Source organism: Melitaea cinxia, chromosome 19 (assembly GCF_905220565.1).
Source record: "Melitaea cinxia chromosome 19, ilMelCinx1.1, whole genome shotgun sequence".
Lineage (NCBI taxonomy): Eukaryota > Metazoa > Arthropoda > Insecta > Lepidoptera > Nymphalidae > Melitaea > Melitaea cinxia.
Genome location: NC_059412.1, coordinates 11539107 through 11559545, shown reverse-complemented (window position 1 = coordinate 11559545; position 20439 = coordinate 11539107). Strand labels below are relative to the sequence as shown.

Genomic DNA, 20439 nt, shown 5'->3' with positions numbered 1-20439 from the left:
AAAATAAAATTGTATGTGCACGCCATCTGTTGGTGGGAGAGGTCGTGATACATCAATTTTAATTTCTGAGTGGCGTATCTATACCAGTATATAAGTGTATAATCTATGATATATGGCAAAGCAACGTTTGCGGGACCTACCCCACCCCAGCCTGCAAAATAATGATACTTGTAATAAAAAAAAATACTAATCGATAGATTTTCAATAGCTCAATTCAACTACGTTGTCCTTTTAAATTGCTTACCTTAAATTATTTAATTAATAATCAAAAAAGTCGTTGAAAAATATTCATTTATCAATAATTTCAAACTCCTATATCTTTTGATGTATACAAAATTTTAAATTGCTTGAAGTGTTAAAAAACTGCTCAAGTTGCATTTATAATTGAAAATAACAGTATTTTCCACTATTTAATGGATGTTATTATACATATAAACTTTCCTCTTCAATCACTCTATCTATTTAAAAAAAAAACGCATCAAAATCCGTTGCGTAGTTTTAAAGATTTAAGCATACATAGGGACATAGGGACAGAGAAAGCGACTTTGTTTTATACTAGGTATTGAAGCAATTAATTAAGAAGAAACGAAAATTTTACGAAGCTTAACCCAACAAATTCTTTTATTAAAAAATATGATCACAGAAAATTTTGTATAAGTGTAACAAATAGTTTTATGACATTTATTTTCTAAAACTAAACGAATTTTGATAATCTATAATAAAAAAATTAGTACCTAGTCTTAAAGGGCTGTACGATTGGCATACGATTTTTTTGTAGTTGGCGTACGATCACACTTTTTGTTCACCTGGCAGCCCTGATGTCATGTGTCATCATATAACCAATATGTCGGAGAAAATGGCGTCAAGCGAGTAGCGAATGACGCCAAGTTTGTGGTTATTTAAAAGTAAAATAAATACATTTTACAACCTAGTGAGAAGTAAAAATTTTGCTTTCAGGTAAATTTTGACTTTCTTCTTTTTAAAGTCAATATGTTTAGAGATACTTCATACTTGTTGGGAATGCTCATCGACATAATAAAATATATTTTAATTGGTTAAGTTAGTACTTAATAAATTTATTTAATAGTTTTATGTACTATAAATCTGTAAAATTTATATTTAAAGTACATTTAGTATCTTTTAATAGGTCAGGTTATTGTCGACGCTGTTGTAAGTTACAATGCATTATAACTTTAAAAATAATTCGCATGCAAATACATTTTGATTATTATTAATACGAGTAATGTAGCCCATATCTATAAGATATTATTATTTCCGTACTACTTATTTGAATTATTCGTTGTGTGTAGTATTAATTAACTCTTCAATCAGATTAATTTGTTTAATCAGAACGGTTATTAACTTTGTATTTCACCGTAATATCTCTATAACCAACTATGTTAATTATCACCACAATTTTTTTTTTGTCTACCTACAATTTTTTTCTCTTTGATTATTAATATTATCAAATGCATTCATAGCCTGTACTCATCAAAATATAATTTAAAAAACAACCTATATGCAACTATTGTCATAAAATTTAGAATTATTTGAGACCAAAACACAAATGCCTTGTCATAAGATAGATTCTTTTGCAGTAATTTAAACAAGACACAACTAAAGGTAAATGCATTGTAGATTCACTCAAATTACTGCAAGACCTATTTTGAAATAACTGATACCACTATACCTCATCCATATTCTTAACATGTTGACAATGTATTATGTGCAGAGAAAAAATGATCGAGAAGATCAGAAGAAAAATTACTTTCTTCTCTGTGCATATAGAATATATGTCACTGAACTCATTTTTTTTTCTTTGTATAGGACTAGAGTCGCAAGCTAGCATAGGGTCAACCTAATGGTAAGCAGTTGCAGTAGTGGTATTTTAAAACAAATTAAAACTGTCAGTTTTACTGTTACCAACATTTTTTTGCGGGACTTACTCTGTCTATCCTCTAAGTGGCCCATGTCCATGGCGTCTACAAAATCCTTGGAAATATTGGAAGCTTTTTATTTTAATATGAAAGTGGCAAACAAGCATACGGTTTGTCAAACTGAACACTTGCAAGGCACCTGCAATACAAGAAGCATTGCAAATGTGTTGTTGACTCTATCCCTGACTCCCCAAGACCTCTGATCTTCTCTGATTATTTAGCTGTGACCTTCAGTATTGTAACAAAAGGAATTCTCAAAACTAATGTTATGTAAAATCATTTATTTAATACATTATTACATATATAACGCTGAAAGATTTATAACAAAATATGCAATATCAATTTTATTAAAAAGCTATTTCTTACAGGCAACCATGATTTTATATAGTCAAACACAAAGTATAATAAGTATTTACTGTTTTAGTTTTGTTTATATAGAAATATGTAAATGTAATGTTACATAAAAACATAGGCTGAAGCCAAGTTTTAAAAAGAACACTTGTGAATCTATGTGAAATCTATCCAGTATTTTTCCATTATCTTCAACGGCAGACATTTAGCATTATATGTATTTACAAGATAGTAGTTTATCTTTCCTTCCTTTACTTTTCAGATTCCAATGTGTTATGGCCACACTGAACAGCTATAAACAAAACACATCAATGTCGATGCCAAGCCCCCAGAATAATCCGCGTTCGTATTTATCCTATCCATATAAAAGTCATTTAATCATTAGAAAAGTATTATTAAACTATAGATATAGTTAAATTAGAATAAAGGCAATAGTGTTGCCGTCTCGCATCTAGTTAATGTTATGATTTATTAATGTATAGAATGTTAGCTACTAACTTGACATGCAAGTACGAGAAGCGACAAGCAAGCTTGGTTGAAGTACTTAGTGATGCTGTTATCTAATCGCTGTCCATCGGACAAGCATGACGCATTCTCTCCGCTTCTATTTAAAATTATAATTGCATCTGCAACTTTATTTACTCTTTTATTCTTTATGCATTAGACTTACATTTTTACGTTCAATTTGTTCCATGTTATGTTTATCGAAACAGACTACATGATTGCGGGGCCCCCAATGAGTTTCGGTATGATGAAAGGTAAACACACACGTGATTTATTTTTAATATTATTCAAAATTATCACACATATCAGGTTCTGGGGTTAAATAATAAATTACGAATCATCTCGCAATCACATCTGTTTTAGAGCTTACTAAACTCGCTGGCCGCTAAGACTAATTTTTTTTTTTTTCGATCGTTTGCTTATCCATTCCCGTCCTGTCCTTTACGCTTTTTGTTTTTTTTCTTTCATTGTATTGCCGCGCTGCTTGGCTTGAAGGCGGTATGAATGCACCGCCGCCTAACCAATACCAGTATCACCCCTACGGGGGTGGGTACGGGTGGCAACATCAGGCGCGTTTCGGTGCAGAGAGTGCGAGGCGTACGGGAGGGGCGCAGGCCCAGAGCAAGGATGATAAGACGAGCCCATTCGTGTCCACTGTACACTCACATCCGGGCTTCCAGCCGCAGAAGATTGGAAAGGGAGCTGGGAGCGTAAGTTCTTTTATGATACACTATAGGTTAAGGGCCTGTTTTACCAGTTGTCGATTAAGATTATCCTGCACATAAGTTCCGAAAAAAAAAACACTAAACAGCAGGAGGTAGGCCATTAGAACCTTTCTTCTCAATAAACTAAAATTTTTAGATTTACAATTCCGAATAGAAATATCTCATACATATTGTGGAATTTGATGGTGGAAAAGAATAATATGTTAAAAACTTTTTTTGTTGGACAGCATATCTGTCAAATAGTGCTCCACAACCAGTGAAACAGGCTCTATTTGTTATATTTATTTAGAAAACGGTTTGTTGCTAACAAGATATTTTCTAAACTTCCAAATTTAACAATTTGTGGGACAACAATTCTTCACATAACAACTGGATATTAATCTTCATATTTTGTCAACAATTTGTTTTATTGAAAGTTATTTTATCTTAGAGTTCTAACTGGTTAGAATCACACTTTTATACTTATTGTTTACTTAAAAACAATTGAACAATTAAACCAAAGTAAATGCTCTTAAATGACTATTTAGATATGGGAGAAAGGAATTTTCTTTTCTTTTTCGTTACCTATTTATTTATTTTTAATTTTATGACCTAAAATGACTTTAACTATCTGTATATTTAAATTTAAAGGTAAGTCAATGAATTTTAAGAAACATACAGAGAATAACTAAAATTAGCACTATAATTTTTTTTTAATCTTATGTAACAAACAGGGCGCGGGTCTCCCCAAGCCACCGAAGCCACCAGAAAAACCTCTTATGCCATACATGAGGTACTCCAGACGTGTATGGGACAGTGTGAAAGCGGCAAACCCAGATCTTAAGCTATGGGAGATTGGACGTATCATCGGGGGAATGTGGAGAGATTTGCCCCAGTCAGAAAAATATGCATTCGTTGATGAATATGAAGCTGAGAAGGTAAGGGTTTTTTTTCAAATATGTTAAATATACATACATTTTTACTAAAAGTATACGATTTGAAAACTCACTGGACTGCTTGTCATTTAATTAAATAATAAAATTTAAAATATAGATTTGAAGTATTGTTTTTAGCGGTTGTAACATCGTAAAATCGTGTAGGATGTAGGTATTATTTCATACACTTTCTGACCAACTTTCCTATACAATTTGGTAATAATTTATCAGGTTGGTTAGTAAATATCGGAAAAGAATTTCAAAAATAGCTTAGTTTATTTAAAAAAAAAAAAAAAATTTAAATAGGGACTTTCTTATTATCTCTAAGAAATTTAACTAATATTAGATTTGGTTTTTGGCCATGACTTGGGTCTCAACATTGAAATTAAGCTGCAGATAGCTTAATAGGAAATTTAGATATTTAATTTCATTTAAAAAAAATGTATGTTAAAGAATCTTAATCGGTCTCTCTAAATCAGTTTAGTTAATTTTCCAAAATTTACTATCCAATAATGTTCATATAATTTTGGACATAGGCGCAGTATGCAGAAATGTTGAAAGCATACCATTCCTCGCCTGCGTATGTTCAATGGCTGGCTCACAAAAACAGAGGTACTAATATGACCTACTCGACATGTATAGATATAGGTTGAGAAATGTCATGTAACACCTCATGTCACTTGCTTGTCTTAATGGGAATAGGCTGTCTGTTGATTATTTCGTATCGGCGAGTATTTATTGCCTTTCGTTCTTAATATCAATGTTGGTTTCATTCACAGAATATTTAGTAACGTTAGTAAAAGCTCAGTTTTCTTTTCCACTGTATATTTGCACGGATTGTAAAAAAGGCGTTTTTATTTATGTCATTTTTCAGTTAATTTTTTAAAAAGTTAGACCATATACGGTTTTTGTTAGTTTTTTTTTACCAATTTTTGTAATTAAATCAATTGAGTGACAAAATAATTGAATAGAATGAAAAAAAAAACGTAGCTATACCAGTCGGCTGTTACCTATAACATTAAGTTGCTTACTTTAGGAACAGACGACCGTGTGTGTAATTGTGTGAAAAAAAAAGAATGTTAAATTTTATACTTTCTGATGCTTCATAATGTGTGAAGTATACTGCTACTTACATTTGTAGAAAGTAATAAGATTTTTATTTTAACAAAGATTGTATTTCCTAAAGTACAAAAACCTGCCAGTTTGCTAAGTTACATGTTGTTTTTTTTTATATTTTTTGTAGTGTCAATTTTTTGCGATAATGTTTTAAATTAAAAATTATCGTAAAAACAGAGTTGTCTAAAACTATCACTATCGTTAATATTCTATAGACAATGCTAATTATAATTTGCTATTCATTAATATTTTAATGAATCCATACTCTTACCATTCAATAAATAACATAAAACCAGATAAAAATAAAAAAAAAAAATGTCTCAATGCTTTTATTACTTGAAAACTCATACTAAGGGACGACCTTATCATAGTTTCGTTGCTATATTAAAAACGGTTCGTAAGCAAAACGAATCGTCTTCAACAATATTTTAGTCATCTGTCAATAGCAATGAAACCTTCACAGCGATAGTGACAGTTTTAGTTTTCCCGCCAATCGTAAAGTCAATGTCACTCGATTGACCCATCACAAGTGACTAACACCGCACATCTAAAAAGGCTATATTTCCTCCACATGCACTCATACATATAATGCACGGGTCACATATACGCTATACAGTCGGAGTACGAGAAAAGTTTGAAGACATATCACAACTCTCCAGCGTACTTGGCGTATATAGCGGCGAAGAACAAGGCTGTCGGTAAGGGTATGGAAATGTTTGCATGTATTTTTTATTTAGTTTAAGCGTCTTTTTTTTTAAATGTCAAAAAGTTTTTTTTTTTAATATATATATAGAGATTGCTATAAAAAAAGTTTCATTGAAGTTACTAGCAGAGTTACTAGCTAGTTAGCAAATATTTATTATACTTTACGATTGTTTAATATATACGTAATTAGAACTGGAAATAATTAAAAATACTTTTTTACGAAGGAAAATTATAATGTCACTAAAGCTAAAGAACCGAAAAGATTTACACTTTAAAAAAAAATTAAATTTGTTTATGGCTTTATTTTTTATAAAATAAAATTGAAAATAAAAAATGTCCTTGTAATTTGTATATAATTTTTCAAGTACTTATTATTATCTATTTATTAACATAGTCAAATATTTAGGTAATAATCGATTTCTAAACGTTCTATTAGGCGTGTACAATATTTATTGTTTAAAATATGGATATAGAAAATTACGCCGCAATTTTAAGGCTAAATTAAATGTGAAAAAAATATATATTTGCAATATCTTTGTTAACCTTTTTGGATGTATATAACTATGTTTGAATATACATAATGAATATAACTAGAATCGAATTTGCGACCGTTATAAAATAGCGCTTACAGTTAAATCTACCAAGATTATGCTACATCCATGGTTAAAATTAATTATATGTAAACAGTTGGTAACTTGGAAGAGGAAAGTTCAAGTAAGAAAGGCAGTTCGCAGAAGGAGCAACAGCAGCAAGACAGAAGAATTGACATACAACCCGCCGAAGACGAAGAAGGTATGTCCAAATACATTAATGTACACAATGAAACTAGGGCGCTGACTTTTAAACACATAACTATTATTAAAACTAAATTAAAAATTAAGAGAACCTCTATTAAGTAATAACACGAAAATAAGATTTTTTTTGACCAAAAATGCTTTACATCATTTTGAAATGGAGCTGATACTCTTCAAACTGCTGCATCGATTTTACTGAAACGTAGCTGAGAACCACCACAAAGAAACGCTCGTTCTCGAAAAAAAAAAAAACTGAATTGATATCTGTCTATTCGTTTGAGTGTAATGAAGCCAAAAACAGTCATTGGCGTCAAACTTGTAACACTTCTCTTTTTGCGTCGATCGTTGGACCTTCGTGTGTAAGCAAATGTTTTTTTTTTTTTTTTTTTAATATTGGATTCTAATTTAAAACAAACTACAACAGTATTAAGAAATCACAATAAATATTGGAGTCAATGTGAATTTGTTTCAGATCAAGACGAAGGTCTATCAGTGAAACACGTGGCCTACGCTCGCTACCTCAGGAACCACAGACTGATAAACGAGATCTTCTCGGACACCGTTGTGCCGGATGTTCGGTCCGTTGTCACTACAGCTCGGATGCAGGTACTAATATTATTAACTAAATATGTACTTGTTTTATCCTGGACTGTGTTCTCGTCCCATTTCTCACGCCAAGTCCCATTTTCAACGACACCCTAACAAACTAACTTGAGATATCTTTTTCTAGATACTGAAAAAACAAGTCCAATCTTTGACGATGCATCAGAAGAAACTCGAGGACGAGTTACAGCAGATCGAAGAGAAGTTTGAGGCGAAGAAACGTAAATTTATTGAGAGCAGTGAGGCTTTCCAAGAAGAATTAAAGAAGGTATCATGTACTCTTGGGCGTTGCTTCGGAAACAAACAAAAAACTGAATCCAATTTATATTGACATGTAATAAAATGCCTTCGCCAACATTGTCGAAGTAGTTAAATAGGTATTATAAGAGATAATTCAAAATTACTCATTAGTACTCGTTAAAATTTAAATAAGACCACATGACAAACACCAGCTTTCGAATACACAATATGGTAATCATCTAAATCGGTACATCCAATAAATCGTTAGGAGCAAACACTAAAAGAAACGGTCTTAGACCACACGACTGAAGTAAAATTAACGAAACGTAACCACACCCGCCTCTCGCCATCTCTCCCCTCTCTTCCCTCTCTCCCCTCGCCCGTTCTCTCCCCTCTCCGCCCTCTCCATCTCCCTTCCCTCTCCCCCCTCTCCATCTCCCTCCCCTCACCCTTACCCCCTCTCTCACCCGTTCCCCCTCACTCTCTATCCCCCCTCCCTCTCTCTCTCTCTCTCTCTTCACTAACATATCTCCCTCTCTCTTTCTCGCTTCACCAACATATCCCCCTCTCAACTTTCACTCCCCTCGCCCGATCACACTGTAACGCTTTCGGCACGCATTCACGAGCTTACTCTCCAAGTCGAGTGTGCGTAAAGAAGTTTTATTTCGATAAAAACATGATTGAAATCTAGAACCTCCTCCTTAAGGACTGATGACCTTTATATATATATATATATATATATATATATATATATATATATATATATATATATATATATGATGATGGTAAGCGATTACCATAGTACTACTGAAACACCAGAAGTAGTGCAAGCACGTTGCTGACCCTACCCCCAATTCCGCCCAGGAGCTCCGGTCACCTTATTTACCAACAGGAACACAGCACTGCTCGAAAACAGTATTATTTCGTTGTGATCTTCTGTAAGGTCGAGGTACTACCCCCATCGGGCTGCTCCATATTTTGAGCAGGAAGTCTGCTGTGCCCTACCTCAGATAAGCGGACCGTGTTTATTAAATACCGTAATTACATTCGCCGGCAGCACTGCAAGCCGGCCGTGGACGACGACACGTTCAGCCGCATGGTGGAGCGCGCGCTGGAGCAGCTGCGGCGCGGCCCGGCGGCGCCGCGCGACCGCCCGCACGAGGTAGGGCGCACGTGGTAACGCAAAAAAAGGCGTTGCGGTCGTTACGGTCGCTTAGTGGAACGCACCCAATCTATACGTGTCATACTTTGGGCTTTGTATTGGTCTAAATGTGCTGTGTGGCTACGGCAGCTTACAATATAGCCACCCCCTCTACCCGTGGGTGTAGTAAGAGGCGACTAAGGGATGATAAAGTTTCATTACCATCGTGAAAATGGTGAAGCCGACCGATGGCGAGATAACCATCCACCTGCTGGCTTAAAATGCACAGACCGGAGACGGGCAGCGGCGTCTAACGTCTGCGTGGTAACTACGGGCAAAAGACATGAGTACGCGCCAATTTCGGCCCTTAGTTCCCGGCAGCCCCACTATTCCTGGCTGTTTGTTGGCTGTTGTCATGTGTCAGCTGTGTGCTCGCAATATGGCAGCATAGTGAAAACATGCAGCTGTAGGGGTTGTGAGTAAATATTTCGCATGAATTGGAATGAAACTGAATTCAACATGGATTTCCGGGAATTTATTGTAGCGCTTTTGCCGAATGGAAGATTGGATGAAGAGAAGAAGGGACGATTGGAGAGATAACATTCACAATCGAACATTGACAGTTGTTCTTTTTAAATTCCCGTCACTATTCACTCTGACCCACCTATATTTTGTGGGTGAAGTGGGTGCGATGTGGTCGCGAACAGTGGCGTCATCTATGACGTCGAGTGATCGCTCGCAACCACGGGCCTTAGGTGCTACGATAAAAAAGGCGTTGCGGTCGTTACGGTCGCTTAGTGGAACGCACCAAATCTACACGTGTCATACTATCAAGACAAAAATTTATTATCTTGATGTTGCAATTTTCAATTAATTTGACGACAAATTGGCGCAGCGGTCATCGCACTGGCGCTGGCGGTCGCGGATTCAATTCCCGCTCACGACACATTTGTATCAGCCATAAAGGTGTTTGTCGTGGTCTGGGCGTTGTGCTTGTGAATTGTATGTGTTTCCGGACCCCCGACACAGGAGAAAATCCTACTGGGGGCCGTTGAGTGTGAAGTGTTTATTTATTAGGTTTTTTTTTTTAATAATTAAAAATGGTCACCAGGATTTTTTTAGGGAACCCATTTTTATTATATTATCTAATATACTAAATTTATTATTAAGTATGTTTCATTCTAGTATCAGCTCGGTGAAGATCGGCTTTCAGATCGACCAGTTTCTACCAGTAAAAATACTTACGTACTATACGTACTATTATACTAATTTTTAAAATTAACTGAACAACACGCACACAAGTACACATGAACACATGCTCTCATACGCGCACACATAGACTCGCATATCTACGCTGACAGTTATTTATTTATTTGGTATACCAACGATTCTTACAATTTTACATCTTATTATTAAAACTTAATTTATTTACGCTAACTGCACAGTCACTTATAGGTATACCCCATGCTTTTTTATGACATTGGGTGTATTACAAAAAATCTCGTAAGAACTAGCAAATTACGTGCTAAATAGCGAGCCTAAAATGAAATAAAGCTGTCTGTCTGATCGTGAGCGTAGCCTATAAGCACCTGCAAAGCCACAAGGACACTACTTGGTGGTAGTATGACTTGGCTGTGAACTTCTGTAAGGTTAACAACGTACTTCTCAAGTCAGATTCCAGATTTTAAGCAAGATTGTCTGCAGTGTCCTAGATTATTAGTACAACTACATATTCACAAAAATTAATTCAAATTCATTAAATAGCCAATGGAACAAGATCAAAACGCGATCAAGTCTGAATCTGGGCCCAACGCACCGACCCAAGTGGACAAAGTGTCAACAACGGAAGTAAAGCCAGATGCAAACAACACCACAGAGCTGAATAAACCGGAAAGGGAAACTAAGGATCCCGCTCCGGAGACCACTACATCGGAGACTGATGGTAATGGTAACATAAATATTAATAGTATAATATATCTTTAAATAATGTTGTTTGGTTTTTTAAAGGCAACTAGTAAATGGTATTTTAATAAACTTCACCTACACAAGCTTACGTACATATATGTATATTTATCAATTTATTTACAACTCAAGCTGAACGAAAGGAAGAAAAACAAGCTGAAGCAAAAGTAGACAACAGAGAAGTCCCAGCGCCGGGACCAGCCAATTTGCCGCCTCAATCTCAAATAAATTCACCCACACCGCCTGGTAAAATATTTAAAAATATAGTCTATACTAATATATATGTTTTTAAGCTTACATGCTTACCATCAAAACTTTTGCTTATATGGGACTTACCACTTTTGTTGATTTTGAAATTACCTATTCTAATTATGTTTTTTAACGCCGATATTGACTGTTTTTCACTGTGTGGCTACGGTAGTAAAGAATATAGCCATCCCCTCTCAGGGATAACACAGTTCCACTATCACCTTGGAACTTAAAAATGCTGCTGGCTTTGTAATACACAGGCCGAAAACGACCAGCAGCGTCTTTTGTGCGACAAGGCCAGCCCTGCGGTCATCAACCCGCCTGCTCAACGTGGTGACTATGGGCAAGGCGTGTCTTGAAATCATGTGAGTTCACGCAATTTTTGGCGTGAACTTGTGGAGGCCTGTGTTCAGCAGTGGGCTGTGATAGGCTGAAATGATGATGATGATAAATGACTAATTGTTTTTTGACGCCAAAGTTACGGGTGACCGAAATATCGGGAGTTTCCAAGTGAATCATCCGTCAATGCCTGTATAAGTAAAAGTGTTAATATAGTGTTAAGAGAATTGTTCAAAATGCCCATTTCTTAACTTTGGCTATAAAATTTCACTGTATTACTCATTGATGAACAATGACTGCTATTTTAATGTATATTTTCTTCTGATGTTTGTTGTTTTCTATTGGTGACTAATTAAAACCTTTTCTTTAATTTTTAAAACAAAAAATACTTTCTTCATAGTTATTAGTCGACTAAATCTTTATTAGAATCCAAACAATGGTTACAGTGATGATGATGCCTCCAAACCCCAACGCCCCGGCCCATCCAGCAGCCCCCCCACACGGTGGACCTCCCCCTCCACCAGGTATGTATACAAAAATTAGGTTAAAATATTAATTTTAGCCAGTTTAGTATTTTTATTTGTCTGTTGAGTAAGTGGTAATTTAAATGTAAGTTACATATGAATCAATGATATCTGTGACGTTCTTTAAAAGTTATGATACATGGCACAGAAAACACATGACTGACTTGACTGCTTGCAGTTGCGAGTTTGATCTCCACTCATTACAAATATTATTGTGTATTGTGTAATTTTCCAGACTATGGAGAAGAGAAAATCCTACTAAAGTTACCTTGGAATCCTACTACTGAACTACGCTTCACAACCATTTATTTATTAGGTTACCTCATAAATAGTCATAAATTCTGGCTTACTTATTTCAGAACCACCTTTTTTTTTCTTTGGGAAACAAACAATACACATACAATGCTTTTAATTTTGAATCATCAATTTCAATAATTGTATTGACTGCCCACTACCCGTTGGTTGTGCAGGCGGCTACGGCGCGGCGGGCTACGGCGGGCGCTACTACCCGGGCTACGCGGGCGGCTTCCCCGCCTACCCGCACTACTACCCGCCCGACCACTACCCGCACCACGCGCCCCATCCCCACCACGAACTTAAGCGTGAGTATTAAGCCGTGGTTAAAGGCAGTAATCATTTTCACTAATTTTTGTAAAATTTATTACATTTCTTTTATACTTACAATTATATATTATGTATTAACCTAGTTATATAGATAAAAACTTTATTGCAGTCACTACATTCACAATCTATACTAATATTATAAAGCAGAAGATTTTGTTTATTTGTTTGAACGCACTAATCTCAGCAACTACTGGTCCCATTTGAAAAATTCTTTCAGTGTTAGATAGCCCATTTACCGAGATAGGCTATAGGCAATATTAATCATAACGCTGAGACCAATAGGAGCGGAGCACCAATGAAGAATGCTTCAAAATCGGGTTTTTTTCCCTTTTGAGAGCTCCCGCTGCGTGTCTGTAAACAGTAAGTTTTACAAAAATAATGTATGACAGAATTGTTTTTATTCCACGCGGACGAAGCCGCAAGCAGAAACTAGTGAATAATAAAAAGAAATACAGAACATACTCAAGTAAAGTGCGCAAAGGCGGTCGGTCGTATTGCTATTAGATACGCTTCAGCCTGTGATATCCTACTACTGGGCATAGGCCTCTTTCCCCATTTAGAAGAAGGATCAGAGCTTAATCCACCACGCTGCTCCAATGCGGGTTGGCGGATATATTTCCTACTATGAGTAACGATCACAGGTGTACATGATAACAACCGGGACCGACGGCTTAACGTGCTCTTCGAGGCACGGTGGGGAGACCCACAAGGACTGTACAAACACCCAGACCACGGCAAACACCTGTATGGCCAATACATACAAATGTTTGTCATGTGCGGGGATCGAACCCGCAACCGCCAGCGCAATCGGCACAATCCATGGCTGTGACCGTTGCGCCAACGCGGCATCTGTAATATACTATTAAGAAAACAATACTATTAATAAATTTTGATAATGTATTATTCTACCTCAGCTGAGGAGCCACCTGCTAAGAAAGAGGCCGAATGATTGTCACCGAAACGCGTCGTGAAACGACGCAGAAAATCTTCATCCAAGGAGGTGCAATAAGTGCATTGAAGATTTTCAGTGATTTCATATTGGACAATTTCTAATATTAATGTGAAATGACATTTCTTTAGATTAGATATGAAAACTCAATAAGGAATCTTGTGTAAATTTTTAATGTTTGTATGTTTTACATAAATTTCTATTGTTTTTTGATAACTTTGAAAATGGTGTATCTTAGGGAAAGTAAAATAAAACATAAGGAATTAATAAATGTGTACTTCAGTTAGTCTGTAACATATTCTTAATTTAAGAAAATCCAGTTAATATTAGACATACAGGTAATTTCACAGTGACATACCATTTACTTGAAAACTATTAATATTAGAAAAATGTAAACACCTAGACATCTGACTTAACATCAATGATTTTACGAGCATGATTATAATATATTTTTTTATAACTATGTTATTCTAATGTGAATAATACTTTATTTACATTTAATATACTTAGGATAAAAGTATATATTTATCACTTAATATAAATTAGTTTCTAAGAGTAGGTACACTTAGAAAGATAATAAAACTATAAATTATAGTTGTTTATCTATTCTCCTCCATTACGATTCTGTTGCTGTTTCTTCCAAACTCAGCTATTATTGGACGTCCATCCATGATTGTTCCATTTACTTCCTCTAAAGCCTGTATGGCCAAGTCCTCATCTGTAAAATAAAATATTCTTATATACGCAGTGTTTTATTTTGTTTATATAGTAATTCGTAGGTTTTAATAGATTCTAGTTTAGCGGGGGATTGTAAAGGTGTGGTAAAAGTTATATGTATATAAGAAGTGGCGAAATAATAACATGAACAACTGAACAACATATTTATTATATCGCTGTCCCCGGGCAATAAAGCGGTAATATCAAAAATCAAATTTTACAGGAGAAATAAAAGAAGCTAATTTGTTTATAGTGCAGTGTACAGTGATCCAAAACAGACGTTCAATATGTCAAAGGAAAGCTATTTTTTTTACCAATTTAAGCTTTTAAAAATAATTTTTTTAAAACAAATCGTATAATTTTTTAATGAAATAATTAAAAAAATGTATAATACAATTCATAGATGATACTATTTTAATTGCAAGATCATTAACAATTACTGTAAAGATGTTCACCGGTTTTTTGTGTTATTTTTCTTAGAGTAATGCAATAATACATAGCTTAGTCGTAAGAGAATTATCCATGCAATAAAACGGTTATTGTCATTTATTCTAACGAAATATTAATAAAAAAAACTGAAAAAAATAAGAGTGATAGATTGATACTCAGAGAAGCCAAAAATTAAATAACATTAAAAAGGGTGTAACCGGCGTTTACCGCTTTATTGCCCGGGGCCAGCGATATGTGCGAGTATCTCAACCGAGTGTAACTGAGGGCTGCAACTACATATCATGAAATGTGCTGACAGCACACTAGAAAGTAAACAATTAACAATATGCAAAAGTAACCCTTTTAGATGCCACATTGGCTAGGAAGTCACAGCAATGGACAATAGAACTCAACTGTGCATACATCATGACCCCCACACGTTTTGTTTATTTAAAACTCAAAAATACCATAAAACTTAAACAATAAAATACATAAAACTTACTTTGGAAAGTGACAAAGGCCTGGCCTCGCATCCTTCCTGTCATCAGTCTTAAATCCACAGGGCCTCCGTTCTCCAAATGAAACTGATTGAAGAGCAGCATCAACTGCTCTTGTGAAACTGATGGTGAAATATTTTTAAGGAATAGTACCTGTAAAAATAGATTTTTTGGTAAAATATCAATATAAAACTCTTTACTATTTTTTAGAATTCAAAAAAGAATCAATAAAAATTCGAATATATTTTTTTACGTATATTAGTTACGTCATAATTTTTTACTAGGTTTACCGATATTAATAATGCTTTTTTTATTCGAAAGCTGCTTCTTCTCTTGCCATGTGTAAGTCCTATTTAAATAATTTTTATCAGACTGGTGTGTGAATTTCAAAGTTACTAACCATAACTATACACAACAAAGCATTTTTTACCTGTACGACATTATGTCTAACAAGCATTTTCTGCCGATATTGCTTGTATGTAAGTAAATAAGTGAAATAAAGAGCTTTCAATCACGCCTATCTATAATGAAATATATATATTCTCCTTTTGAAACAATAGAATCGACTGAGACTAATTATTAAATATATATTGACGTAATGATTTTTCAAATGTGATTACATTAAAGATTGTTTTTATTATTTTTAATTTACTGAAGTCTTTCAGAAAGTGTTAATATCAAACTGCCTAAAAAGTCTTAATTCTTATGTACAATAACTTACTTTAGAAGGTATTCCTGGCTCATAGTCCTTGAACCTTTCAATCTTCTTAATATCATCCAAGCACATCTTAGTACCTTCTAGAAGTTGTTCCTCAGCTGCATTTACTGGAACTACAATATCGACAGCCTTATACTCTTGATCGCCTTCTTCATTCTGCACTGGCTCCAACCTGACTATTTTATCGTCTCTAACTGTGTACATTGTGTTTTGCTTAGGTCCTATTACATCCTGGTGTGACTTTGGTCGTTTTCCTGATATATCTTTAACATCCCATAAACTTCCTTGCTTTACTTTTGACGGACCTGGTGTGGGATCGATGGGTTTGATGCCGGGGTCTTTTTGTTGTAACATAACTTTCTCTTTTTTACGTTCTAGACGTCGTAAAATCTTACGTCTTTTTGTAATAGGAATGAGATTATCATTGTTTAAATGACCGAACAAATCTTCTTCGATTTCCTTAAGTTCATTCATAGGATGTCCTTCTGGATAGAATTTTAGTGGGTGTTTATGTATTCTGTTGATTATATCATCGGCTGGTTGATTTGCAGAGCCAGCAGCGTTTTTGCTTTCTTGACAGCTGGAATGTTTAATAACTGCTGATCACAAAATCATACAAATATTATTAAAGAAGTAGGAAACAGATTAGTTACACTTTTTGCACATTAATACAAACGCTACAAAAATTCTAGAAGCAAGAAGTCGACCAGTCGTATTAATTGCAATAGGTCGCCTTATCGCTTTTAGAAGTGCCTCGGATGGCAACTGTTGGCGCGAGTCCATTTGCTACGCAGATTCAACGACTAGGAGTTGTGGTGGCTCTAAGCTTACTAATCTTACATGCCGAGTTTTTCATCGGTGTTAGAGCAGAGGTGTCCCGTTAATTACAGCAGAGAGAAATAGAGAAATAATAATAATAGATTAGTAGATAACATGTGAGGGGTAATACTGAACACACCAACCGCTGGTTCTATAACAATCAATACCTCAGTGTTGCGAAAATGACTTAGAACGTAGAGATTTCCTTAACTAAAGAGACTTATCTTTCGGTTATGCTAATTAGTCTGGGACGTCTGCTAAGTAGTGTAGGACAGTTGCTTTCGAAAGTATATCTGGAAGATTGCCAGAAAAAAAGCCTCGGTATCACGATTGCGATGCTCCAAAAGGCACTGCGATACACAATATCCAAGAATGTTAGGCGTAGGAGGAACACCGACGACTGTTAGTCGACGAAAGAGGAAAAGAACCTTCACTACGAGCCATGGTTAAATCGCTAATCGAGAGTACTTTACTGAAATAGTAATGAGGTAAAATGAATATGTGGAACAATCGAGAGTAATTTACTGAAATAGTAATGAGCTAACAAGAATACGTGGAACAAATAGAGAGTTAGAAGCAAAACTAAATACATCAACAGCCTGTTTACTTTGGGAGGACTTCTGGATAGCAGAAAAGAATCTGCTACCATTTCGCCTTAAAGTTTTAGAGTTTGGACGACGAACTATCTATATTGGCTTGCCGTTCTCGTACAAGGTGTTACGAGGCAAATTGCAAAAAAAAAAAACAGCAATTACTGGCAAAGACTAATGAATGCGCAAGCAATGCCCTTATTTCTGCCGATGTCAGAATACTTTCAGCCCACCATAGAATTATAGACTGTAAGATAAACCGACATAAACCTCCAGGACTCCTACTTTTTTTCCTCACTTTATAGAGTACACAAAAGGGTTTCCCAATAAAATAAAAAAGACACCTTCTCACTTATAGATCGATCTTTTTTCAGGCAACGTTCGAGCAGAGGACTTGCTATAATAGGTGGGAAGGGTTACAAAATGTCACGATCATAGTCATCACATCATTGCTGGGTGTTGGCATCTTTCTCCATATAGGTGAATGATTGAAGCTCATTCCACTATGCTAGTCCATTGCGGTTGAACAGCTATATTCCCTACTATGAGTAACGATTGTTATCAGGTATCTATGAAAACCAGGATCAACAGCTAAACAAACTCTCCGGCATGGTGAAAGAACTACAAAGACAGACATCCAAACCTGAAACAAATATTGATACAAATACAAATATCCATCCCAATCGGGAATTGAACCCACAAACTGCCGGTGTTTAAGCACCTACACGCAGCACTAAACCAGAGGCTGTGTACAAAATATCACATTTACATAAACACCTACAAAAATAAATGTATATATATGTATATTGGACATAGGGGTTGTCCATAAAATACTTTCCCAAAAAGGAGAAGAGGGGTGTGCTTAAAAATATGAGACATGACGGGGACGGGAGTAGCTGAATTTGACTAATCATGGCAGAGAGGGGTCTAAATTGGTATAATTTCAAGTGACCATACTCTATGGATGGCTTCATAAATACACACATAGACTACAATACGTACATACACATATAATAAGTTTATACATACATAATAAATAAAAAATTAAAAATTTACATAAAAACATAGAAATATTAAAAAAATTGCAACACAATTTACAATGACACACAAATACATTCCTTTGTTTAATTTATTAAAATGACTTTAATGTTTGAACCCGATTTATAAATGGCGTAATGAATTCCAAAATACGACAAGCTTTGACAGTAGAGGATTTGAAGTAAAAAGATGAAGAATGGGATGGGATCTCTACAATAAGATTTTCAATAAGGTTTCAAATATCACACAAAAACATATCAAACTGCTTTCTTAGATAGGTAATTGTAGCAGGATTAAACACACAATAAAATAGATAGAATGTGAATAACCCTGGGAAATTGGACAGGAAGCAATTAAATGAAATTCAAAAACGTTTTCATATTTACGAAACCCACATATAGACAAAATACAGAAATTTTTTAAGTGTACTTTTGTGTAATACATAAAAAATATTATAATTATTCATATTTATTTGTTTTATCAATAAGTTGTCAAAATTCTGTAAAATCTTTAATGCTAAAGGCTCAAGCCTTATAACCTTATATCATCCTTAGGTACAAACTACTGACAGAATAGTGTATTTATTAAAGCTTGTCGGGCATGTAATACTATTAATGTTGATATCGACTTATTAGTACAATAAAAATGGCGATTGTTAGATCTATTATGGAATCTGTGCACACTGGTAACAACTATTCTTGTTGAGCATTATATAGATTTTTTTTGGTACTATATGTGGTAACTTGTTATTAGCTTTTTTATTTATATTCTGTATTAGTTATAGTTATAATAAGCTGTAAGCTATCTTAATAAAATAATAAAATAAAAAGTATATCATTATTTATATATCATTTTTTAACATCTGACTTACCTTCCTGAAGAATTTTGAAATTCATTAATTTTATTATAGAGTCCTTCCAATTTCGACTTCAAAACACTGGATTCAACCTTCTTCCGTTGATCTAAGAGGCCTGCCTCGTTTTCTTCGTATAGTTTTATCTCGTCATTTGTTAAGCCGACCTTTTTTAACCATTCCAAATGCTGAATATCTTTCTCGACTTTACGAAATTCTTCTGATGTTGATAGTCCGTATTTCGTGAAAGGTAAAACTTCAGTTGTCTTTTGAAATTCTTTCGGCATTTCGGAACTAAAAGATAACAATAAATATTAAATATAAAATAAACACAAATAATCACAAAAAAATATATGGAAGCGAAAAATAAATAATAACTTACCACATTTTAACAGAAGAAACTGTTTAGGATATATAATCAATGTTATAATTCTTAATATTTAGTCATAGAAAATATACAACTCGTATTTTGAAACAAATAGTCCATAACAAAGGCTAAATTCAAAGAATCAAAGAATATCCATCTTAATTTAATAATTCACAAACACAATTGACCAAAGAGTATGTATATACAATTGACTGTCAAATCCGCTTTATCAGGGTATAGACAAAGTAAACACATAATATTTTTGAAGTAAAACTTCTTCAATTTAAGCACGCTTGACTTACCAACGCTGTAAAACTTACCAAATACCAATGCTGGTGTTTACCAGATCCAGACTTCAATTACATCGACAAGTAATACAACGTAGGTAGACGATAATATAGTCAACGGATTGGAACAACGTAGTATTCCTTGACTAGACATGGTTGAACGCCAATCATACTGTTGGCAAAGTATGGACAGACGACACTGCTCATTCTTCGACTAAAGTACAGGAGGGTAAAGGCGAACGACTAATAATTTGCCACGTGAGCTGATACGCATTATCAAAGATTACTCCAAAAGTTGTAATCAGATCTCGATGAAATTTAAATATGCCCATATGATATACATCGGCTTTCGATTAAGTTAAAAATCATCAAAATCGGTACACCCATTAAAAAGTTATGCGGATTTTCAAAGGTTTCCCTCGATTTCCTTGGGATCCCAACATCAGA

General features: G+C 34.7%; 2 protein-coding genes across 2 annotated transcripts; one reads left to right on the top strand and one right to left on the bottom strand.

Annotated features, from left to right (window-relative positions):
* Nucleotides 1-2563: 2563 nt before the first annotated feature.
* Nucleotides 2564-14420, top strand: LOC123662633 (SWI/SNF-related matrix-associated actin-dependent regulator of chromatin subfamily E member 1-like). The gene is made up of 14 exons (XM_045597446.1): nt 2564-2630; nt 3002-3046; nt 3288-3502; nt 4231-4434; nt 6164-6245; nt 6940-7044; nt 7519-7652; nt 7777-7917; nt 8947-9051; nt 10795-10972; nt 11125-11238; nt 12027-12104; nt 12575-12706; nt 13643-14420. The coding sequence occupies exons 1-14, from the start codon at nt 2564-2566 to the stop codon at nt 13675-13677; spliced, it is 1635 nt and encodes a 544-aa protein (XP_045453402.1). The 3' UTR covers nt 13678-14420.
* LOC123662752 (RNA-binding protein 41-like) lies at nt 13934-19725 on the bottom strand. Its single transcript, XM_045597551.1, has 5 exons — nt 19721-19725; nt 19357-19632; nt 16042-16618; nt 15326-15473; nt 13934-14395 (listed from the first exon to the last, which is right to left on the bottom strand). The coding sequence occupies exons 1-5, from the start codon at nt 19723-19725 to the stop codon at nt 14277-14279; spliced, it is 1125 nt and encodes a 374-aa protein (XP_045453507.1). The 3' UTR covers nt 13934-14276.
* Between the last annotated feature and the right edge of the window lie 714 nt (nt 19726-20439).

Bases quoted from the DNA above. Each gene is read 5' to 3' on its own strand.
- LOC123662633 (XM_045597446.1), top strand. From the start codon at position 2,564: ATGGCCACACTGAACAGCTATAAACAAAACACATCAATGTCGATGCCA. The intron at 12,105-12,574 runs GTATGTATACAA...TTGGTTGTGCAG, and splicing joins TGGACCTCCCCCTCCACCAG to GCGGCTACGGCGCGGCGGGC. The intron at 12,707-13,642 runs GTGAGTATTAAG...ATTCTACCTCAG, and splicing joins TCCCCACCACGAACTTAAGC to CTGAGGAGCCACCTGCTAAG.
- LOC123662752 (XM_045597551.1), bottom strand. The intron at 16,619-19,356 runs GTAAGTCAGATG...TAAACATTCCAG, and splicing joins TTTCAAAATTCTTCAGGAAG to CTGTCAAGAAAGCAAAAACG. The intron at 14,396-15,325 runs GTAAGTTTTATG...TTTATTTTACAG, and splicing joins GGCCTTTGTCACTTTCCAAA to ATGAGGACTTGGCCATACAG.